The sequence below is a fragment of the Marmota marmota genome, unplaced genomic scaffold (assembly GCF_001458135.2).
Source record: "Marmota marmota marmota unplaced genomic scaffold, marMar, whole genome shotgun sequence".
NCBI classification, from domain to species: Eukaryota; Metazoa; Chordata; class Mammalia; order Rodentia; family Sciuridae; genus Marmota; species Marmota marmota.
This window is the reverse complement of record NW_026000174.1, coordinates 57090872-57112050: the sequence shown is the minus strand read 5'-3', so window position 1 is coordinate 57112050 and position 21179 is coordinate 57090872. Positions and strand designations below refer to the sequence as shown.

At 33.6% G+C, this 21179-nt stretch overlaps 2 protein-coding genes across 2 annotated transcripts in view; both read right to left on the bottom strand.

Annotated features, from left to right (window-relative positions):
• LOC107158827 (olfactory receptor 4A47-like) overlaps window positions 1-6984 on the bottom strand; it is a 17251-nt gene extending 10267 nt beyond the window's left edge. The window contains exons 1-3 of the mRNA XM_015505319.1: window positions 6085-6984; window positions 3982-4003; window positions 1764-1885 (exon numbers count right to left, since the gene is read on the bottom strand). Of these exons, the coding sequence (XP_015360805.1) occupies window positions 1764-1885; window positions 3982-4003; window positions 6085-6984 (1044 nt within the window). The remainder of the gene's footprint in view (window positions 1-1763; window positions 1886-3981; window positions 4004-6084) is intronic.
• Window positions 6985-19572: 12588 nt separating this feature from the next.
• LOC107158816 (olfactory receptor 4A16-like) lies at window positions 19573-20553 on the bottom strand. The gene has a single exon (XM_015505312.1). It carries the CDS (start codon window positions 20551-20553, stop codon window positions 19573-19575), a length of 981 nt encoding a protein of 326 aa, XP_015360798.1.
• Between the last annotated feature and the right edge of the window lie 626 nt (window positions 20554-21179).

The following is a 21179-nucleotide window of genomic DNA, read 5'->3' as shown; positions in this document are numbered from 1 at the left end:
TGTAGATGCGTGGGTTTGCTTTATGTCTTCTATTCTGCAACAGTGATCTATGTGTCTATTGCTATCCAGAACCAAGCAGTTTATGTTCCTACAGCTCTGTACTATAATTCAAAGTCAGGCATTGTGATGCCTCCAGATTTGCTTTTTTGGCTTAGCACTGATTGGGCTCTAGTGAATCTTTTATTCTTCCCAATAAATTTTAGGACTATTTTTCTAGTTTTCTGGAGAATAAGACTGTGCAATTTCTTAAAAGAAGTATTAAAAACCAGAAGATAAAAGAAACGGCATCTTCACCATGCTAAATGAAAATGAATCTCAACATAGCTTTAAATATTGATTTAAAAAACCCAAAGAAATGATTGCAAAATACAAAGACTTTCCTGATTGAATGATAACACAAGAGATTTTTACCACCAACCAACTATGCTATAGAGAGAGATCTGTGGAACAATCTTCAGGAAGAAGGAGAAAGTTCTAAACTGGAAAAAAAAAGAAAAAAGGAAATGCGGGAAAGAATGGAGGGAAGAGGGTGAAGCTCGGTGGTGGAGCACACGTTCAGCATGTGCAAAGCCCTGGTTCTGCACCCAACACCAAAAAAGAAAAAAAGTTGATATTACTGAAAAGGTAATAAGGGGAATAAATCCAAATGAATCTTACCTAGATGTGACATCAATAAATGCAAAGCAAATAAGAATATGATGGATTTATATCAAAATACATGACCAATTTTGCTTAAAAAATTAATAAGCAAATTTCCCCTGCCTATAAAACAGAATTTAATGGGAAGAGCCTTAAGAGGAAAACATCTTAAATAACAAAATAAAAAGATAAGGGTAAAATAGTGGAATAAGCTGCACACATTCTGAACAAAAGAACATTGTTTCTGAGCAAATATCAGACAAAAACTAAGACATTTTAATTGATTGAATTAAAAGGAGAAACAGACAAATCAGCAATAATACAAAACTTAAGCACAACTTATAAATGCAAGAATATGTGTACGTGTTCTTAAAGATGTTTTAACTTTAAACATCATTAACATAACTGATCTAATGAGATAAGAGAACAGTGCACACAATAACTGAAAGGTCCACATTCTTTTCAAATGCACAAGAAACATTTTTCAAAATCCTTGTCATTTCAAGTCAACTCATTCTTAACTACAGAACATTTACTCTGGTAAATAAAGTAAAGCAAATTACCCACGGGCATAGAATTCACTAGTGTAAAAACATTTCCTTTCAGCTTAAGTAATTGACAGAATTAAACTTTGGAATGGCCTACTAAAGGCTGAGTCATGAGGACACTTAGAAGACCACTCATTACATCTGAGTCATAATGCACACCTAGGGCACCATGTATCCTTGTGAGACAATATCCCCACACTAACAAACATCCTCCCATGCGGCCTGATACTTTGCCCTTCTTCATTCCATTATATACAAAATTTATTTCCACACACATTCTTCTAATTCCTACCCAAATACATTATCTAGTTTCTGCGATTGCAATTGAACAATCTTCTTCCTTTTAGAACAACACCACATTTCCTAGTTGCAGTCTAGTGACACTGGAGCCTAACTATTGAAGTGGAGGTAATAGGGCACGAGTCCTTTGCAAACTGGGTTTATGCATCTTGTGCACACCTTAAGGAGGATAACATCCGAAGGTTCCTAACAGCAGTCTTAATTGGAGAAATAAATCCTAAACCCTTTTTTTTGTAAATGGTGAGCAGGGCAGTACAACCCCATATGCAGGCATACCTCCGAGAGATTATACTGAATGACTCTTCCTTTCATGAAATTGCCATAGTATGCATTGATGGTTGATAGCATTCTACTCATAGCTGAACTTCTTTCAATATTGACATCAATGACTTTTAACCCTGTAATGTAGACAATATCCTAAACCATTTTTTGTCATTTCAGCAATATTCCAAACATATTCTTCAGAAATACATTCCATCTTAAGAAATCACTTTGTTTTTCTCTTATCCACAAGAGGCAATGTTTCATATGTGAAGTTTTATCATGAGTTTGCAGCAAGCTGTTCACCTCTTCAGACTTCACTCCTGAATCTAGTTCTCTTACTATTTCCAACACATTTGCAGTTACTTCCTTTAATGAAGTCTATAACCCTCAAAGTCATCCATGAGGGTTGGAATCAACTTTCAAATTCCTGTTAATGTTGCTATTTTGGTCTCCTCCATGAATCATGAATGTTTTAGTAGTGTTTACAATGGTGGATCCTTTCCAGAAGGTTTTCAACTTATTTTGTCAGGTCTAGGAGAAAAATCACTATCTTATATGGCAGCTACAGCTTTTAAAAATGCATATATACATATAAATGTTTTCCAGTAGTATCTAGACAATCTTGAGTCCTGATTCTCTGATACTTCCATGGGCTGTGCATCAATGGTTCAGTGTCAGGTGGGGGAATCTCATCCAGGGCCCAGACGGAGTTATCTCACCCAAGAACATCACCCAGAGCAAGGGAAGGCCTGGCTCATTCTTATCTGGACTAGACCATTTGCTAAAGCAATCAAGCCTGTCATGAATAGTTGATTAAGAAATCAAGTGACAGAATTCTATTATGAAATACCTGTTTGTATTCTGAAATTCTATTATTCTATTTGTATTCTATTGTATTCTATCTGTATTCTATTTGTATTATTTGTATTCTGAAATTCTATTATTCTATTATGAAAGACCTGTTTGTATTAAAGTGGAAATTGTGGATTCCCCCAAAGTACATAGAATAATTTTTAAAATAAATTTTATTATATATATCGAAGGTACAACAACATGGTATTATCAGAACAACTATAGTCTACTAATTTATCAAAAATTCTGAACACAATACACTATTATTAACTATAATCCTGGGGCTGTGCATTAGATCTTTTGACCTATTCATATCTGGTACTTTACATCCTTGGATACATGTTTCCTGATTTCCTCCTTCATAAAACTTACCCTAGTACCCTGATTTCTACTATTTTGTTTTATTTCTGTATAAATTTGATCTTTTTAACTTATTTTAAGTTAAATCTTGAGATTCACCCATTTACCAGCTCACTGATATAGAATATTTTCAGTCCACACCACATGAAGCAGAAGAAATGCCTAATTAACTCCAGCAACTCCTGAATTCCAAGCTCCCCAAATTTTGAAATAAAATGAAATAGTAATTATTTTAAGTAACAAAAGGCTGGAACCTTGCCTTATATGAAATAATGTTTAAAAGTGGAATCTCAGTGTGTGATGATACTGTAACAAATATTATATACTGATGTATGTGTTATCAAATATAGATCTGTGTGTATTCATGCAAAGGTGCTTGCATTCAGACAGATATAGTCAAAGGTATTATTGGATACAAGCCTGTATGTGCCCATACAGATTAATATGTTAAATGCAGACCCAAGCATGTAATCAGATACAGCCTGCCATGTGGTCAGACACATATGTCTATATACAGATCTAGGCCTGTGGCATTATACTGCAATTACTGGCAATAAAAGTTACTGAGTCCTTTCTGACCACTTCATTGAAAACGGAAATCAAACATAAATAAAATGCCCTTTTAAATGAGAAAAAAAGGCAAATAAGTAGAATCTATGATGATGATTAAAACTCAGTTGAGATTTATCGATCAAGGCTTAATAATAGTGTAATATTCTGGATGAGAAAAGTAGACATTATTATATACTACATTCTTCAAAATTAATATGGAATATCCTGTAGTTCTAAATTTAATTTTATTCTAAGTTTTTAAATTTTACAAAATAATCTTGAGTTTTGTCAGGAAGACTAAGTGCTTATGAATTGCAAAAAATTTTTGAAAAGGGTGAGTATTTGGTAGAAACTATCCCTAATATGTAGAAATGAGTATGAAAAATCCTTGACCATTGAAATAGTGTGTTAGTGATAGAAAGATGATTTTTTAAGAAAATAATAAAGAAATAGTTCAAGTTTAAACATTCTAGATGTAAAATTTGACATATCAACAGAAATTTCATATTATTACTGATAAATTAATAATGAACAAATTGCATTGGCAGATTATTTACTTACTTGAGGGAAATAAGCATAGATATATCCTTATAACAAAATAAATCACTGATAGGCTGGAACAGAAAATTTCCTGAAAAGTTATTTAAAAATTAGATGTCAAAATTTGTAACGTTACTGGCAGGAAATGGAGGCTTCTCATGTACATTGATAGTAGCATTGAAAAAGTAAAAGATATTAAGATAAAACATCTGTATATAAAAAACTCAATGATAACATAATAAGGTAAATATGTATTGCACATGTCAAAGAAGAGTATATATATGCATATTTAATACAGAAAGAATTCATCAAAATCCATCAGTGAACATAAAAAGATAATTAGGTTTATCTCATCACTCATTATAATTCAATAAAATTTGAAAGTTAATTGCATATCCAAATATGGAGGAATGGATTGAATAAACTATGAATGTTATTTGGGGAATAGTCTATATTTGGAAACAATTTGAAATGATATAATAAATCTCCATGTAATAATAATGTGGACAAAATGATATTACAAATTATTCATACAGTGTGATTTATCAGTAAAAACATTCATTTCTCCAAAGTCTCTGTGCCTTATGAATATGAACTAAACAGGGGAAACAGGAAAAATGAGTTTCTTTGGCAAGATTTTTTACCATATTAGGAGCAGACAATAATTTATTTCAAGCCTGAGTCAGAAAAAATGTCACAAAGATTGTATAAATGAGAATTCTATCAAATAAAACAATATGTCTAAACTCTTTATTACTGAATAATCCATTCTGTATTAATAAAGAAGGTTGAAATCTCCAAACACAAACTAATGACAAGAAGATAGAAACATTAAGTACCTTATTATATACTGCATAAAATCATACTGTACCCAATAAATATGTACAATTCTTGGTGTTAATCAAACATTTTTTTTTAAGTTTAAGAAAATAAATATGCTAATTACCCTGACTTAATATTACACATTGTATGCATGTGTAAATTATCACATATTTTCTATAAATATGTAGAATTAAAATTTTATGTTTAATCGTAAAATTGTGTAATTTGAAAAAGTTAAAATACAGGGATTAGAATGAAAATTAATCTTTATTGCCAGCATCTTTCTTGCCAGTATTTTCCAAAATATCTAGTGTCAATCTTTGCATTATATGCTTGTACCTCCAGGATTCTGATAACTTTGCATATGAAAGATAGAGCCTGGTCTCTTTTTGAAGGCCATAAACCTATAACAAAGAGATGGGCATGTCAAAAAATAGTAGAGGCCTCATCAGATATTCTAAACTGTATGGGAAGATTAATGGAGTATTTTTATCCTTATGAAAAACATGACATCCAACACAACTACTTCATCTGAGGTATTCATGTGATTTTCCAACTGGGAAAATAAGTACAATTTAGTTGTTTTTCTGCATTTCTTCATTCATATTCTTTTATATTCTTAACTTCCTATGATGAATATTAAAACTGAAGTATTATGCCTTTTCAACCCTAATATGCTAAGCAATATGAACAAAAGGTTTTATTTGAAATCTCTTACAAAAATAAAGTATGTACCTCAACATTAAAATGATTTATTAATGTTGTGTGCATTAGTTAGGAAAGGAATAGACCAAGTATTTATAAAATATTTACATATTATTTCTTATTTTATTCTTTCAAATTTTTGATAAGCACTATTAATTCTGAAAAAAGATTGATTTTTTTTTAAAAAAATAATTGAGAACATCTTCCATTAAGTAAAATAAAATTACAATATCAATTATGGCACATAAATCTATAGTCTCAAGAGAACCATTTTATACCCAAAAAATGAACATGTGTTTTCCAAAACAATCCTGACAATCTTAAAAATATATGTGGATCATCGGAAAATTCACATACCGAAAGCTTGTGGTCATGCACAATTACTACACCTGAAAGAAATTTTACTACAATGAAAGAATGATACATGGCTTTCCCGAAAGAAACAGCTCTTTGTTGAAAATGAGTGCTACGTTTCTCTGCCACCTCACGTTCGTTTTGGAGTCCAGAGTTTCTTCATGGCATTTTTCATCTCTGCATTTCTTAGGGTGTAGATTAAGGGGTTCAACATAGGGGTGATAACAGTGTAAAACACAGTCAAGGATTTATCGATGGGTAAGGTAGAAGGAGGTCTCACATACATAAAAATACAAGGAACAAAGAAGAGGATCACCACAGTGATGTGTGAGCCACAGGTAGACAAGGCTTTGCGTCTCCCCTCCTGACTAAGATTCTTCAAGGAATGCAGGATGACCCCATAGGAAATAAGCAAGAGAACAAAGATGACCACACAGATCGCCCCATCGTTGGCAACCACTGTAAGGCCAATAGCATAGGTGTCAGCGCAGGCAAGTTTTAGTAAGGGGTACATGTCACAGATGAAGTGGTCAATGACATTGGGGCCACAAAAGGGAAGGTTGTAAACAAAGAGAAGTTGAACTACAGCATGCACAAAACCCCCAACCCAGGCCAACAGCAGGAGTAGAACACACACCCGTTGGTTCATGATGGTCAGATAATGCAGAGGTTTGCAGATGGCCACGTAACGGTCATAGGCCATGACCACCAGGAGTAAAATCTCAGCACCACCAAATAAGTGTCCTATAAAAAGCTGGGTCATACAAGCTTGGAAGGAAATGGTTTTCTTCTCATAGAGTAAGTCTATAATCATATTCGGGGTAACCGTAGTAGAATAAGCAGCATCCATAAATGATAAGTAGCCAAGAAAGAAGTACATAGGAGCATCCAAGGCAGGGCTGACCACCACAGTCACAACAATGAGTAGGTTGCCTGCCATCGTCACCATGTAGATGACCAAGAACACCACGAATAATATTCTCTGACCCTGGAGGCTCTGAGTGAGCCCCAAGAGGACAAATTCGGTCACATTGTTCCTGTGTTCCATGTGTGCTTCTGGATGTCATTATTTCACTGATAAGAACAAAATTATCTGCAAATAGATTTATTACTAGTGACTATGAAATTTAAGGATAACTTCCTTATGTATTACATAAATAGGCATTACAACTTACTATGTTTTAGGCCTGTCAGAGATTATAAAATTATAAGAGTGATTAAAGCATTATGCATAGCTTCAGAGATCTTACAGACTAAAGAGAGAGGAATAAGAAATTAAAGGCATATGTAGGGAATGATTTTTAAATAAATGACTCTGCCGCAACTAGATTTCCACTTGTATCTAGTAAAATTGCAAATATGGATAATACTATAAATAAAAATAAAATGAAAATGGATTAAAGATCCAACATAAAACTAAAGCAAGCTTTGGTTTATATTTATTTTTAGGTTAATAAAAGGGAGATGACTTTGCACCTTCTAGGCCTAGTAAAATCTCAGGGAGCTCATTTGTAGAGTGCTTGCCCAGCATGCATGAGGCCCTGGGTTCAAATCCAGAACCATGAAAAAAAAGGAAAGAGCAATCTTCTCAAATAATAAAATTCCAAATAAGTACATTTGACAAAATCAAATTTTTTTTAATAATTTAGCAAAGGATACCATAAAGCCAATAATAAAAAGGTATGTGGAGCCAAGATGTACATTTTAGAAGCCATACAGAAAGGTAATATCTAAAATAGACAAAGGGCTTTAAGCAATTAATACATAAAAGACAAATAAATAGTAATGTAGAACAAGGATATGAATAATCAATTAAAAGAGAAACACATCCATATGGCCACGAAACATAGAATAAGATGCTGAAACTCACCTGTTAACAGAAAAATTAAAAATTAAGAAAAGACATTACTTTATATCCATCAGACTGACAAAAATGTAGTTGGTAAAAATGAAAAGGAAATTTTCTTACACTGCTAGCAAAATATAAATTGTATAACAGTTTTGATATAATTTGACAAATTCTGAAAGTAAAAATACATGTACATTTTATATCTGTAATGACACTTCTGTTCCATAAAATCTACTCCATAAAAATAAAATCCCCAGCACATAGGATATTTTCATAGCAGGTTTTGAGGCTTTATTTTTAATGGCATCTAAAAAAGTAAAACTTCCAAATTCAAAGTGAATTTCAATAAAGAAATGCTTGAATAGAACTTCTATCAAATGGAAAATAGCCATTTAAAAATAATAATTACAGCTATGTTAATATTCTTAAAGAAAATGTCCCAGGTTATTGTTTAATAAGAAATAAACAAACATAGAATTATGTATAATAAGATTGTTATAAAGCAATAATAAAAATATCATACATTCATCCACTTACAAATGTCTATAATTTTATTAGTATGGAAAAATATGGAGAGATATGTGTTTTGTTGCAAACATTCTTACATCTGTGTTATTGATGCAGGGAGAAGCAAGGAATTGAGTGTAAAAGGATGAAAATGACAAGAGAGGAGAATCCAAGCTAGAGAGAGACTCACACAGAGAGAGAGAGATTACACACACACACACACACACACACAACCTTACATAATCAGTAAAATCAACATTCACTAGCCCAGTTATCCCTTAAAATAATTCTAGTAATGACAATCAGTTACTCATAATCCTCTCTTGATAGTCACTTCCTTCTGACTGCATAATTCTCCCCTGCTTGCTCTTCATAAACGTGGATTGTCTGTGTTCCCAACCACCTTCCGTCTCTTTGCTCATGCAATAGATCTGGTCTCCACTACCATTCTTCAGTACATGGCTCCTATAATTTCTCCCTCCATTTCCTGTATCATCATTTTTTCTGCTTCTTCTGCATAATTCTCTAAGCCTATTTAAAAAGAAATATCCAAATCCATTCATGCCCACATCTCTTTCAAGTGAGCGCTCCACATCCATGCCCTGTATACACAACCCTATGATTTACTGAATCCAATAGTCACCTTCAGTCTTGGCAGGAGATCTGCTATTCTTTTGACCTAAAGTAACAGCTTGCTGACTTACGTTTTACAATGGGTTCTTGAAAGTCACAGATGTTACATCATCCGCTAATTTTTAACATGCCAAAAAATACTTAGAGAATAATTCAGTTGGCCTTATGGGGTGACTCACAAACACCTACCTGTACATTAAAATATCTCCCAAATGGTTCCACTTGAAATTAGTTTCTAAGAACAAATCAGTTAGAGAAAATAAATTCATTCTGGGATTTTATAATATTAAAATATCCAAAAATAATATTACAGATTTGAGTCAATTCAAAATACAAAAATGTATTTTAGCAATCACAAAGAACCCCTAGTGATTATTAAAATTACATAGAAAAACTTTCGAAAACAACTTTTGCAAGTTGTATTTTATACTAATACAAATGAAATAGCCTTTAAAGCATTTTGATTCTTAGTCAGGTATACTAGTCTGTTTTCATGCAGCATAACTGAATCTTGGATTGTCTAAACAATGAAGAATAATTCTGATCCCTATCTTATTATATTTCTAGTTTATCATTTCAATTTAAAAACTAGTCAAGTGAATATTGATGTAGACAACCATCTTTGAGGTAAGGGCAGAGGTCTGAGCACACTTTATCTAGATTTGAACCACAGCACATATTGTCAAATCATGCAAGTGCTGCCTCTCCAAGGGTGACTTTTCTCTAATTAAATTCATTGGGACCTTCAGTATAATTCTGAGTGTAGACTATGCATCTCCAGAGATGCCACAAGAATAATAACTATGCAGAACAAGATTTACAAAAACATGGGCTCTGGGGAAAAGATCCTAAATGAACATCTTGAGGTCAAATCACCAAAAGGAGTCTAGTGTGAACAGAAATGAAATTGTACAAACTTTCCTATAAAAATTGTGACCTGCAAAATAGGTGAATTCAGTGAGTATACAGTTTAACTTCTGGGTTTTCAGTTGACTTCTGTACCCACAATCAGATAGTGAGGGGAACTGATTTCAGAGGACAAGTCACTGAAAAATCCATTCAAGTGCAGATGAAGTGGGTTCACCGCTCAAAAAAAAAGCTCATATTTATCACATAGTTTCAAATGGAACAATTGATAGTATGTGTATTAGTAGAGGATCAGGGAATGAGAAAACAGGGGTAGGATGATTCTAAATATTTCCATGTGTTTAAAGAACATTCACCAAAATACACTGGAGCATAACATCCATTGATAAATATTTCAAAGTACTTAAATCAGATAGAATATATATCTGATTATAAAGAACTTAACTAATTATTGATTAAAAATGTAACTAAATTTTCCCCAATTATTACAAATTTAGCAACCCAAGTGATTTGAAACACAATAATCTAACTGCAGATTGAAGAGTGACCACCATTAACGTCCAGGGATAGGAGTGGGGAGAGAGGAGATTGGAGGGGTGAGAGACAGGAGGTTTGGGGGAATTTGGGAGTGAAATTGACCCATTTTGTTTTTATGTATGTGCAAACATATCACAACGAAACTCATCATTCCATGCAATTGAGATGCAACTATAAATTAAAAAAATAGTCTAACTATAAATCTCACTGTAATATATTTTACAAGTAGAAACACATGTGAAGAAATGCTCATCTGCACTGGGAATTAGTCATATTTTAGCTAGTAACAGCATTTTTTTCTGTTTTTAAATTTTCAAAGTTATACAGTTATACACCTATTGATGTATAATTGCCAAATAGGAATCACATATACCTCATGAGTATAACTAGATTTTTTGATATTTGTATATATTGTGAAATAATCACTACAATTATACAAATCACCTCAGATAGCTATTATTTTCTTTCACTTATTTTTGTGGTTAGAACACTAAAAACCTATCCTTTTAGGAAATGTCAAGTATACAATACAGTCTTGGTAACTGTGGCTACCATGCTCTATTTCATTTATCTCACGCACTGGAACTCTGTAGCCTTTACTACAACCTACAAAGCACCCAGGCTTCCTTGTAGCCTTTCCCATCTTCTCTCCTTCTCTAGGCCTTAACAGCAGCACTCTGCTCTCTGCTTTTATGTGTTTGACATTTTATATTCCACATTTAAGTTAGATCAACCTTAGTTGTTCTGACTCTGACTAACATAATGTCCCCTGGGTACACATGACAGGCTATCTTTGCAATTTAGGGCTAAATTACATATAATATGCATGTGTATAGTATATCTCTTTATCCATTCATTTAAAATGGACATGCCAGAGTTTTCACGTGCTAGTTATTTTTTTTAATATTTTTTAGTTGCCAATGAACTTTTATTTTATTTATTTATATGCGGTGCTGAGACTCGAACCCAGTGCCTCACACATGCTAGGCAAATGCTCTACCACCGAGCCACAGTATTCTGACATTTAGCAAATATTTTTTAACTGAACTGAACTAATCCTTGACTGTCCCCAACTACTGCCTGAGCAGCTGGTAGATGGATCTCAGAACTCTTGAGGTGAGCTGGTTAGTGAGGGGGGAGATGATAGAAGCTTACAGGAGAGGTGAGAACAGAGTAGCAAGGCTAATAACATAACACTTCTTAAGTACAAAATGTGCTTCCAAAAACTTCATGTCCAGATTCCAAAAGACAGCATACTCAAGGGAAAATTCCATACTCAGCATGAGAATGCATGGGTTTGTCATTTTCTAAATGTAATTACAAGTAGGTTTCAGTTGACACAGTGGAAAAGAAAGGGATTGAACTAGATGATGTCAGCATCATTGCCTGTCCAACTATCTACAACACTATTTGGGTATTAACCTTACTTTTTTCTAATCTATTGACATTTCTTCTTTTTTAACATTTCCATAACCAAATAACAACTTCTGAGCTTATTACAGTTTCTTGGAAATGGTTAGGTGAATGGAATGTGATAACTACTGTTAAAACAATGACCACTAAATTCCTCATCCCTTGTAGCCTTGCTAGGACCCAAGAGAGCACAGCCCAGTGAATAATGTGGGCTCTGGAGTCACAGTCCCTGGGTTGCAGTACATGTGGCCGTGGGAAGCTGAATATACCTCAATGTACCTTCATTTTATCAGTGTTAAAATGGGGATACCCATAGCATTTACCTACCAGTGGTTTTTCTAAAAATTACATGTGGAGTCCTGGAGCACTATTGGAAACTTACAAAATCTAAAAATCGATAGCTGTTATTAATGTTTCTGAATGCTTCACTGTGAGCATTGGATCAAAAGAAAATTGCTGGAATCTCTGTCTATCCAATAAGAATTAATGACGTAGTCCAGGGTATAAAGAAGGGTATACTGTAATTCATAGACCACTTTGGGGTATAAGATAAGATTGTATGTCATAGGAATTATAGATTTTATTGTATATAAGTAAATACCAGCAATATTCACAATATTCCTGTGAAGGAACATATTTAGACTAGAAGCAAGTAAGGGCATTCACATGGATTCACATTCACATGGACGTGTGCAGAATGAGTGTGAGCTTTCCCTAGAAGCAGCTGTGATGAACCTTCTAAACCTCTCCCTCCCATTACTTCTTTCATCAGATTCAGGAGTCCTGTCATTGTTGAAACTGCAGACTGGTAAAGGCTCACTTGCTGAAGAATGGAAGCATATGAAGTAGTCTATGTCCAGTTCTCTTTGTTTTACATCTTACTTTTTGCATGAGTAGTGTCCTTTCTCACACTAATTATCAATATAGGCTTTCACCAGGAAAAGTCTACTAGCCAGGTTAATTATTTACATAATGGGCTAAAATAGACTATTTGCACTATATTGTATAGTGTACACTATTGAATGATAAAAAAAAAAATTGTTATTATTCTTTCAACTTAAACCATGAGGTAAACTCTTTTCTAGGAAAATGAACATAATTTAATAGAATTTTTAAAAACATGGCTTCTTAAAATGATAGTCTTATATTTTTTCTGTAAAATAATGTTTTTTAAAAAATTACATCCCCATAACCACACACAGTATTTGGGTCCCTTTTGATAAAATTATATATAAAAGGAATTTTATTTTAATCCCCATTCCATATCCCTTTTCCTCCCATTCTTCCTTTCTTTTCTCCCTCTTCTACTCTACTGATATTCCTTTTACTCTTTCATTTATTTATTTTGATTGGTGCTTTCTGCATAAGCATAAAGGAAATATTCCTTTGGCACATTTACATACATACATAACATGATTCCATAATTTTAAAATGCCCCATATAGTTAGTACTTTAGCAGTTGTATAAGTCTAGTGATGGTAGATGAGGTACTTCCCTGTTTCTTTATACATACTAACATGTTAGCTTGGATAATTTTAAGATTAACATATAAATGATTTGTGTGCTTCCAGAACATAATTAGATATGTGTTCTTTTACATTCTAACACAGTTCACATTATATGAAATTTTAGATTCATTGACTCAAATAAATTTAAAAATAATTATAATTCTAACATCATGTTGAATATAATATTAAAGTAATAAATGCCCTGGATTACTTGCTATGTAAGTAACATGTACCACTTTTCTGCCAAAATGAAAAATAAACATCTTATTAGACTATAACACTAAAACAATATGTATTTTGTGTGTTCTGAATAATATCTGTTTTCCCAACTTAATTTTCCCAATTCAGATACTGCCTGAACTGTAAGACGTTCTCTGTACTTCAGTAGATCACAGAACTTTTCAACAAATACTCATTTTCAGTTGTTCCAAGAACTTACATCTTGGGTCTTGTCCTTGCTCCAAAAATCAATGTTTCTATCAGTGAGGGTGCCAGCAGGTGCCTCATGTACCCATGACTCTTCATGAAGACATGATAATATATGGCTATTCAGTGGATCCATGAATAGTTCCAAGTGACTAGAGCAGACATATTTCCATGGATCTCCATTATCTCAGTCTTTCAAAGAAATGTAAATTTATCTAAGTGAATACCTGAAATTTAAAAATATTTAAAAATAATGTCAGTATTTTTTGGACAAAGGCATTTGAATATTCTCACCTGCTGGGAAAACATCTTCATAGAAAAATAATCATGCTATGTTTACAAGATTGTCTAAAAAACTGATCTAATTAGTGCAAATTAACTTGGCCAAACACATTCTTGGTGGTACAAATAAACAAAAGATGCTTAACAACACTAAAATTAGTCATGTGAGTTTTCAGTCAATTATGGTGACATATATAAAAGGCTCTTTACTTTGAGGATTTATGGTAATTTGTGTGCCTGTTAGGTTCTGAGGCTAACAGGTCAAAAGCTGGGATTTGACCTCATGGAAAAGCTGGTGCTGGGCGGTTGGGGTTGTGGCTCAGTGGTAGAGCACTTGCCTAGCCTGTGAGAGGCACTCCATTCAATTCTCAGTGCCGTGTATAAATAAAATTAAGTAAAGGTCCATCAACAACTAAAAAAATATTTAAAAAAAAAAAGCTGATGCAGGAGGCTTCTCCAATGTAGAGGCAAAACTCTTCAATCTTGAAGTCACTCAAATAGCACCTTCCTGAGGCCCATTCTTTCCTAATTAAAATCATATTCCCTTGTGTCTACTCATTCTATTTCCAGGAAATTGAGCCCTTCCACAAACTTAAGCAAGCAATAATGGATATAACCAAAAAAATATATATTTTTTTGTCTCAAGGACAAGACAGAAGCTAAAGACATGCTCCAGCTTGGGTAGAATTTGAGCTTCAAAAACCTCTCAGGTCATTCTAATATGAAAATAATATTTCCACTTATATGTGCAGATACAGTCTATGACCTTGAGCATCATCACTACTTTTAATAGATTAGTTTGTTAGTGTATTTGGAACAAATTCAAATGACATAATCTCTCCTGAACAGGTTTCTTCCCTTGAACAATAATTTCCTAGAGAGAAAAGACTTGGGTCTTGTCTAAGTGAATTGGAAACACAATAATGAAAGGAGAAGTAGAGGGAGGGGTGGGGGGCAGGAAGGAATAACAGGGGAATTGGAGAATGATATTAATCAAATTTTTTTGTGCCAGGGATTGAACTCAGGGCTGCCTAATCACTGAGCCATATCCCAAGCCCATTTATATATATATATATATATATATATTTTTTTTTTTTTAATTTTGAGACAAGTTCTCACTACATTGCTTAGAGCCTCACTAAGTTGCTGGGGCTGGCTTTGAACTTGGAATCCTCCTGCCTCAGCCTCCAGAGCCACTGGGATTTTTTTGGGTGCCCTTCTTCCTCCAGGAGGAAGTCTTTTCTGCTGTCCTTTAATAAAGCCTTCCACTTTTCCACCTACACTTGCCTCAGCATGCTTCTCTGGTGTTTTACTTCAGCATTTCAGGAAGCAAGGACTCATCACCGGTAAACAGAAGATACACAATCGATTAACAAATATATGAAAAAACTATTCTACATCTGAGAAATGCAAATCAAAACTAAGATTTCATCTCACACCAGTCAGAATGGCAGCTATGAAGAATACAAACAACAATAAGTGTTGGTGAAGGTGTGTGGGGGGTAAGGCATCCTCATACATTGCTCTTGGGACTGCAAATTGGTGCAACCAATCTGTAAAGCAGTATGGGGATTCCTTGGACTTGGAATTGAACCACCATTTGACCCAGCGATTTCACTCCCCCGTCTATACCCAAAGGACTTACAATCAGCCACAGCAACAAATTGGAAGACTTCCCAAGGTCTCAGATCTCCTCTAATTGATCTATTCTTCAAAGAAATTCCAAATAACAACTCAAGTTTTTGAAGGAAACTGACAAACCTATTCAAAAAATTGCCTGGAAAAACAAAAGAACTAGAATAACCAGGCATTGTGGTATATGTCTTTAATCCCAGTGGCTTGGACATAGTTGAAGACCTGCACTGCTGGATTTCCATACCTACTATGAAGTGTGATGTTGGAGATGAGACAAACATAGGTTACTGAAACAGAACAGATAGTCCAGAAATAGACACACACATCCAGTGGGTGAGACAAAAGTGCAGAGGCAACTCAAAATAGAGCAGCAGTCTTTCAATAATCAGTTAGGTAATAATTGTATTAATTTGCAAAGATAAACTTTGATTAACACTTCACAACATAACCAAAAGTTACCCCAAAATGGCTTATAGACTTAAACATTCTAAAACTATAACATATCTAAAGGAATGAATATCAAGGGAAAAATTTTGTTGAGTTAGGCAAAGTTTTCCTAAATATGACAATAAAACCACGATGAACAATAGAGTATGTATTGTACTCCATAAAAAATGATGAATTCCATTGTTTACACATTTTTTGAGAGCATGTGAAAAAGTGAGTCACAAATGGGGACAAACTATTTGCAAATAATAAAACTTATGAAAGGACTTATTTGCAGAATATGTAATAAACTCAACTTTCAGTAGTAATAAATAACTCAACAATCAAAAGAATAAGAGACAAAAAACCAAAGAAGATATATAATTGATAATGCAGCACATAAAAAGTTGTTTAATATTATTAGTCATTCAAAAATAAAAATTAAAACCACAAGATATCAATACACACCAATAAGAATGGCTACACTTAAAAAGTTCAATACCACCACATTCTGATAAGGATGGAGAGAACCTAATTATCATTTGTTGATACCTGAGAATCAAAAGGCTTTACTTTAGAATATAGTTTAGCAGTTTCTTACAAAATCAAACATACTCTTACCATAAAATAGCTCTTCTCTTATTTACCCAAATATAATGAAAACTTACGTTTATGTGAAAACCTACACATCGATATACATATTATATTAAAACAATTTTAGTCATAATCTCAAACATCTGGAAACAACCCAAATAATTCTTTCTAATTGGGAAAGGTATATTGTCAATATATAGCCCTATATGTGTGCATGCTTTTATACACACACACACACACACACACACACATATATATACACACACACACACACACACATATATATACACACACACACACACACACACACACTCATGAACAGAGATTGAGAGATCAGTAAAAGAGAATGAAGGACTTAATTTGATCCAAACATATACAAGTTTTAGAATACAATAAAAGTTGGATTTTGAAACATTGGGAAAAATAATTATACACCTATAAAAATTTCCATCTAGAAAAAAAATAACTGAAACTCAATCCCTTAGTAAACTCCTTGTATCAAAATAAACTCCAAATGGAACCAACATTTAAACATAAAATATAAATCACAAAAATTCTAAAAATATATGTTTAAAAATGTGAAAGAATATTTTGGTAGAAGTAAAATGAGGGGATGGGATGTAGCTCAGTTGGTAGAGTACTTGCCCGGCATGCACAAGGCCCTGGGTTCAATCCACAAATACACACACAAAAAAAATGTAAAATGAGAAAAACCCTTTCAAACAAGATATAAAGACCAAAGAAAATATTGATCAACTTAACTATAGAAATACAGAATTATTGCTACACAGTCAGATATTATTTAGTGGCATAAAACATAAAAAATGAATCACGACATGGAAAATAATAATTATATTTGCAGTGATAAAAGACATTATTTTATGCATATACAATTAAATCATAAAAATTATTAGTTTGCAAATGACTGGCAATCACAGAAAATAGATAAAAGTCATTAATAGCCAATTTATAGAAAAAATATGAATTATTTTAAACATGTAAAACTACGTTCAAATTGGATTAAATTTATCTAATTCAATTAAAATACACAATTGAAAACTTTAATCAAATTGTCATATATCAAAACTGTCTTTGAAGCACAGTTTTTGAGAATATGGATGAACAAATATTCTCATAGATTCTAGGCAGTAGTTTATCTTGGGTGGCATTTTGTCAATAACTCTGAAGATCAACATTTTAAATATGTGTTTTAAATATGTATGTAACAGTCTAATTCCTAGGAACTCACTTAGATATATTTAAAAGTTTTTCTTGTATAATTATTTGTCATAGGAAGTATTTGGTAACAACCTGAAGAACCTAAAGAACATTGAGCACATCACCCTGAATATATCTTTTTAAGGGAATATTACACAGAAAAGGGAAAACTGAAAATAAATAGAAAATGAGATCTGTGAACTAGATCTTCAAGAAGTTGAGAAATAAATGCAATTTTTTTTTGTGCACAGATTTGAACCCAGAGAGGTTCAACCACTGAGCCACATTTTCAACACTTTTTATTTTTTGAGACAATGTCACAATAAGTTGCTTATTAAGGCCTTGCTAAATTGCTGAGGTTGACTTTGAACATGTGATCCTCCTGCCTTGGTCTCCCAAGTCACTTGGATTACAAGCATGTGGCACCATACCCAGTGCAAACTTACCTACACAGGAAAAATATGACTCATATCTCTATCTGAATATGCTCATATTTGTTAAGAACAAATTCTTGAAGAGCCTTAGCAATACAGTCCAGTGTGTGCATCTGGGAGTAGCCCTGGAAGACCAGTGAGGGATGGGGAGGTTTATTCTACAGTTTATCATTTCATATGAGCTCTGGTTTTAATATTTTTAATGTTGATTATTATCTATTATGATTTCCTTTCTGTTTTTAAAAGTAAAACTATTAAACTAAAAATGGCATATGTAATAAATTGAAATCAAATAGGATAGTCTACGTAGTATTATTTTTAATTAGTATTTCAAAAGAATGAAAATAAAAGAAGTAAAAAATAAAACGAGGAATGGCAAAGTAAATCATAACATGCAATCACCTATAAAAGTGAATGTATAAGTATCCTAGTTAACAAAATGTAATTTCAATCAGGATGCCATAGAAAGTATGTGTGAAAGAAAAAGAGGAAATCCAGGTGTCAGATGACTGAACGGGCTGCATAACCCATTACATGTTCACACAGGGGATGACTCAGCCGGGAAATGATGAGACTAAACCACAGGATCATATCTAAGAAAGTTAGCATGGTACATATAAAGAAACTTGAGAAAACTGTGTTCTATTATAAAGCAATTTTAATAAATATAAATAATGAGAAAATATAAATGTTATATTTTAATAAAATGTACATTTAAAATTAAGCTGATTTAAATAGCTCTAAAAGGATTCAAGAGGGATCAGTAGAGTGGAGGGAGGGAACCGCAGGTGGGGAGCAGGGAGTGCCAGAGATTGAAATGAAGTGGGTTAGAGTTTATACTTGTTTGATTAAGTCAAGGTGTATATTGGTGTGTGACGTAACAAAAAAATTAAAATAATAAAAAATGATTAAACAAAAATGTAGCATTGGATTTACTTCTTGGGAGAGAGGAATGCTATCAGGAACGCGCACAAAAGTAGTTTCAATGATGTCAAAGATATTAGAGGTGAGACACTATACAATTTACAAATGAATTTCATTTATTATTGGATATATGTAAAATTATAATATAGTATTCTAAGATGATATAATAATATGATAGAATAACAATTAAATAAAATTATAGGATAAAGAACAAATTTTAGTTTTACCTGTACTTGTAATAAGACAAACCTGTGCATTTTTTTTTCATTTTCCAGATAGTCTCTATTAGTATGATTTAAATTAGAAAGAATAATGTACTCTGGTTTTGTAAAAATAAAGAGAAGCATCCATTGAGACTTGACTATATCACCCTTTAGCAAAATTTACTGCCTGTTTGTTATGTTAGAATTAGCATCATGTTGAGCAGGGAGCATTCTTATTCCATCTGTAGTTAACTTTTTACACCAGAGTTTTTTCATAGCATTTTTTATCTCTCTATTTCTTAAAGTATATATTAAAGGATTCAACATGGGAGTGATAACAGTATAAACTATAGTCACTGATTTATCAATGGAAAAGTTGGAAACAGGTCTAGTGTACATGAAAATACAGGGAACAAAAAAGAGGAAGACCACTGTGATGTGGGAGATGCAGGTGGACAGGGCTTTGCGCCTCCCTTCCAGGCTGTAGGTTTTAAGGGAGTTTAGAATGAATCCATAGGAGATTAGGAGAAGGATAAAAATGACCATACAGATTGCTCCACCATTGGCAACCACAGTGAGGCCTATAAAGTAGGTGTCAGTGCATGCAAGTTCCAATAATGGGTACATGTCACAGATGAAGTGGTCAATGACATTGGGACCACAGAAGGGGAGATTGTACACAAAGGCAAGCTGAACCACAGAGTGTACAAAACCTCCCGCCCAGGCCACCACCAACAGGAGGATGCAAACCCTTCGATTCATAATGCTCAAGTAGTGCAGTGGCTTACAGATGGCCACATAGCGATCATAGGCCATCACCACCAGAAGGAAGACTTCAGCCCCCCCAAATAGGTGTTCTATGAAGAGCTGGCCCATGCATGCTGGGAAGGAAATCATCTTTATATCACAGAGTAAGTCTGTAATCAGCTTGGGTGAGATAGCACTGGAGTAAAGAGCGTCCATGAGTGACAGATAGGCAAGGAAGATGTACATGGGGGAGCCCAAAGAGGAGCTGGCAATGACAGTCACCACAATGAGCAGGTTGCCCACCATTGTCACAATGTAGATGAGTAAAAACATGGCAAATAATGCCTTTTGTCCATCAGGATCCTGGGTAAGGCCCAGGAGGACAAATTCTGTGACATTGTTATTTTCTCCCATTTACTCTACCATGATGCTTCTATCAGAGATGAGAGCTCAGGAGAACATGACCTTCCTGAAACTGTGAACAGGACCATGAATGCCCTCTGTCATAGAGCACATCTTCATCTTTCTGTCTTCTGCAGTGGCAAACACACCGTCAACGTTTAGTAAGCATCTGTTGAGGTCCTCTTCCTAGGAGTCCAATAGACCTTCTCTTGACAATTGTATTTCCCTTTGGATGATTCTGTTGGACTTATGAATAAGAAGTTCTATCTTAAGATCTCAGTGGGTCTCTATGGAGAAGAGCAGATAGAGGCACCACTGTCATTCATACATTTAATATCTTCTTTCAATTATCTTTCTTCTTGGCACAAAAGACAGCTAACATGAACAAGAAAAGACTTTCTGCTTTCAAGAAACCTACCCTATGGTGTTGGCATAAATCCTAAATATACACATTGATGTAGAGTTAGTACTTTGAGTCAGTTTTTTTTATGAAATAACTTTACAAAATGATATGTGTAGCACTGAAAGTATCACCTCTTCTGAAGAATCTAGCTCAATACTCGATAGTGCACCATTAGACATCCACTGTGCATGTCTCAATGACATTCAATCTTCATACCTTCTCATTAAATTTCAAA

Excerpts from the sequence above, each read along its gene's own strand:
- LOC107158816 (XM_015505312.1), bottom strand. The coding sequence starts at position 20,553 with ATGGGAGAAAATAACAATGTCACAGAATTTGTCCTCCTGGGCCTTACC.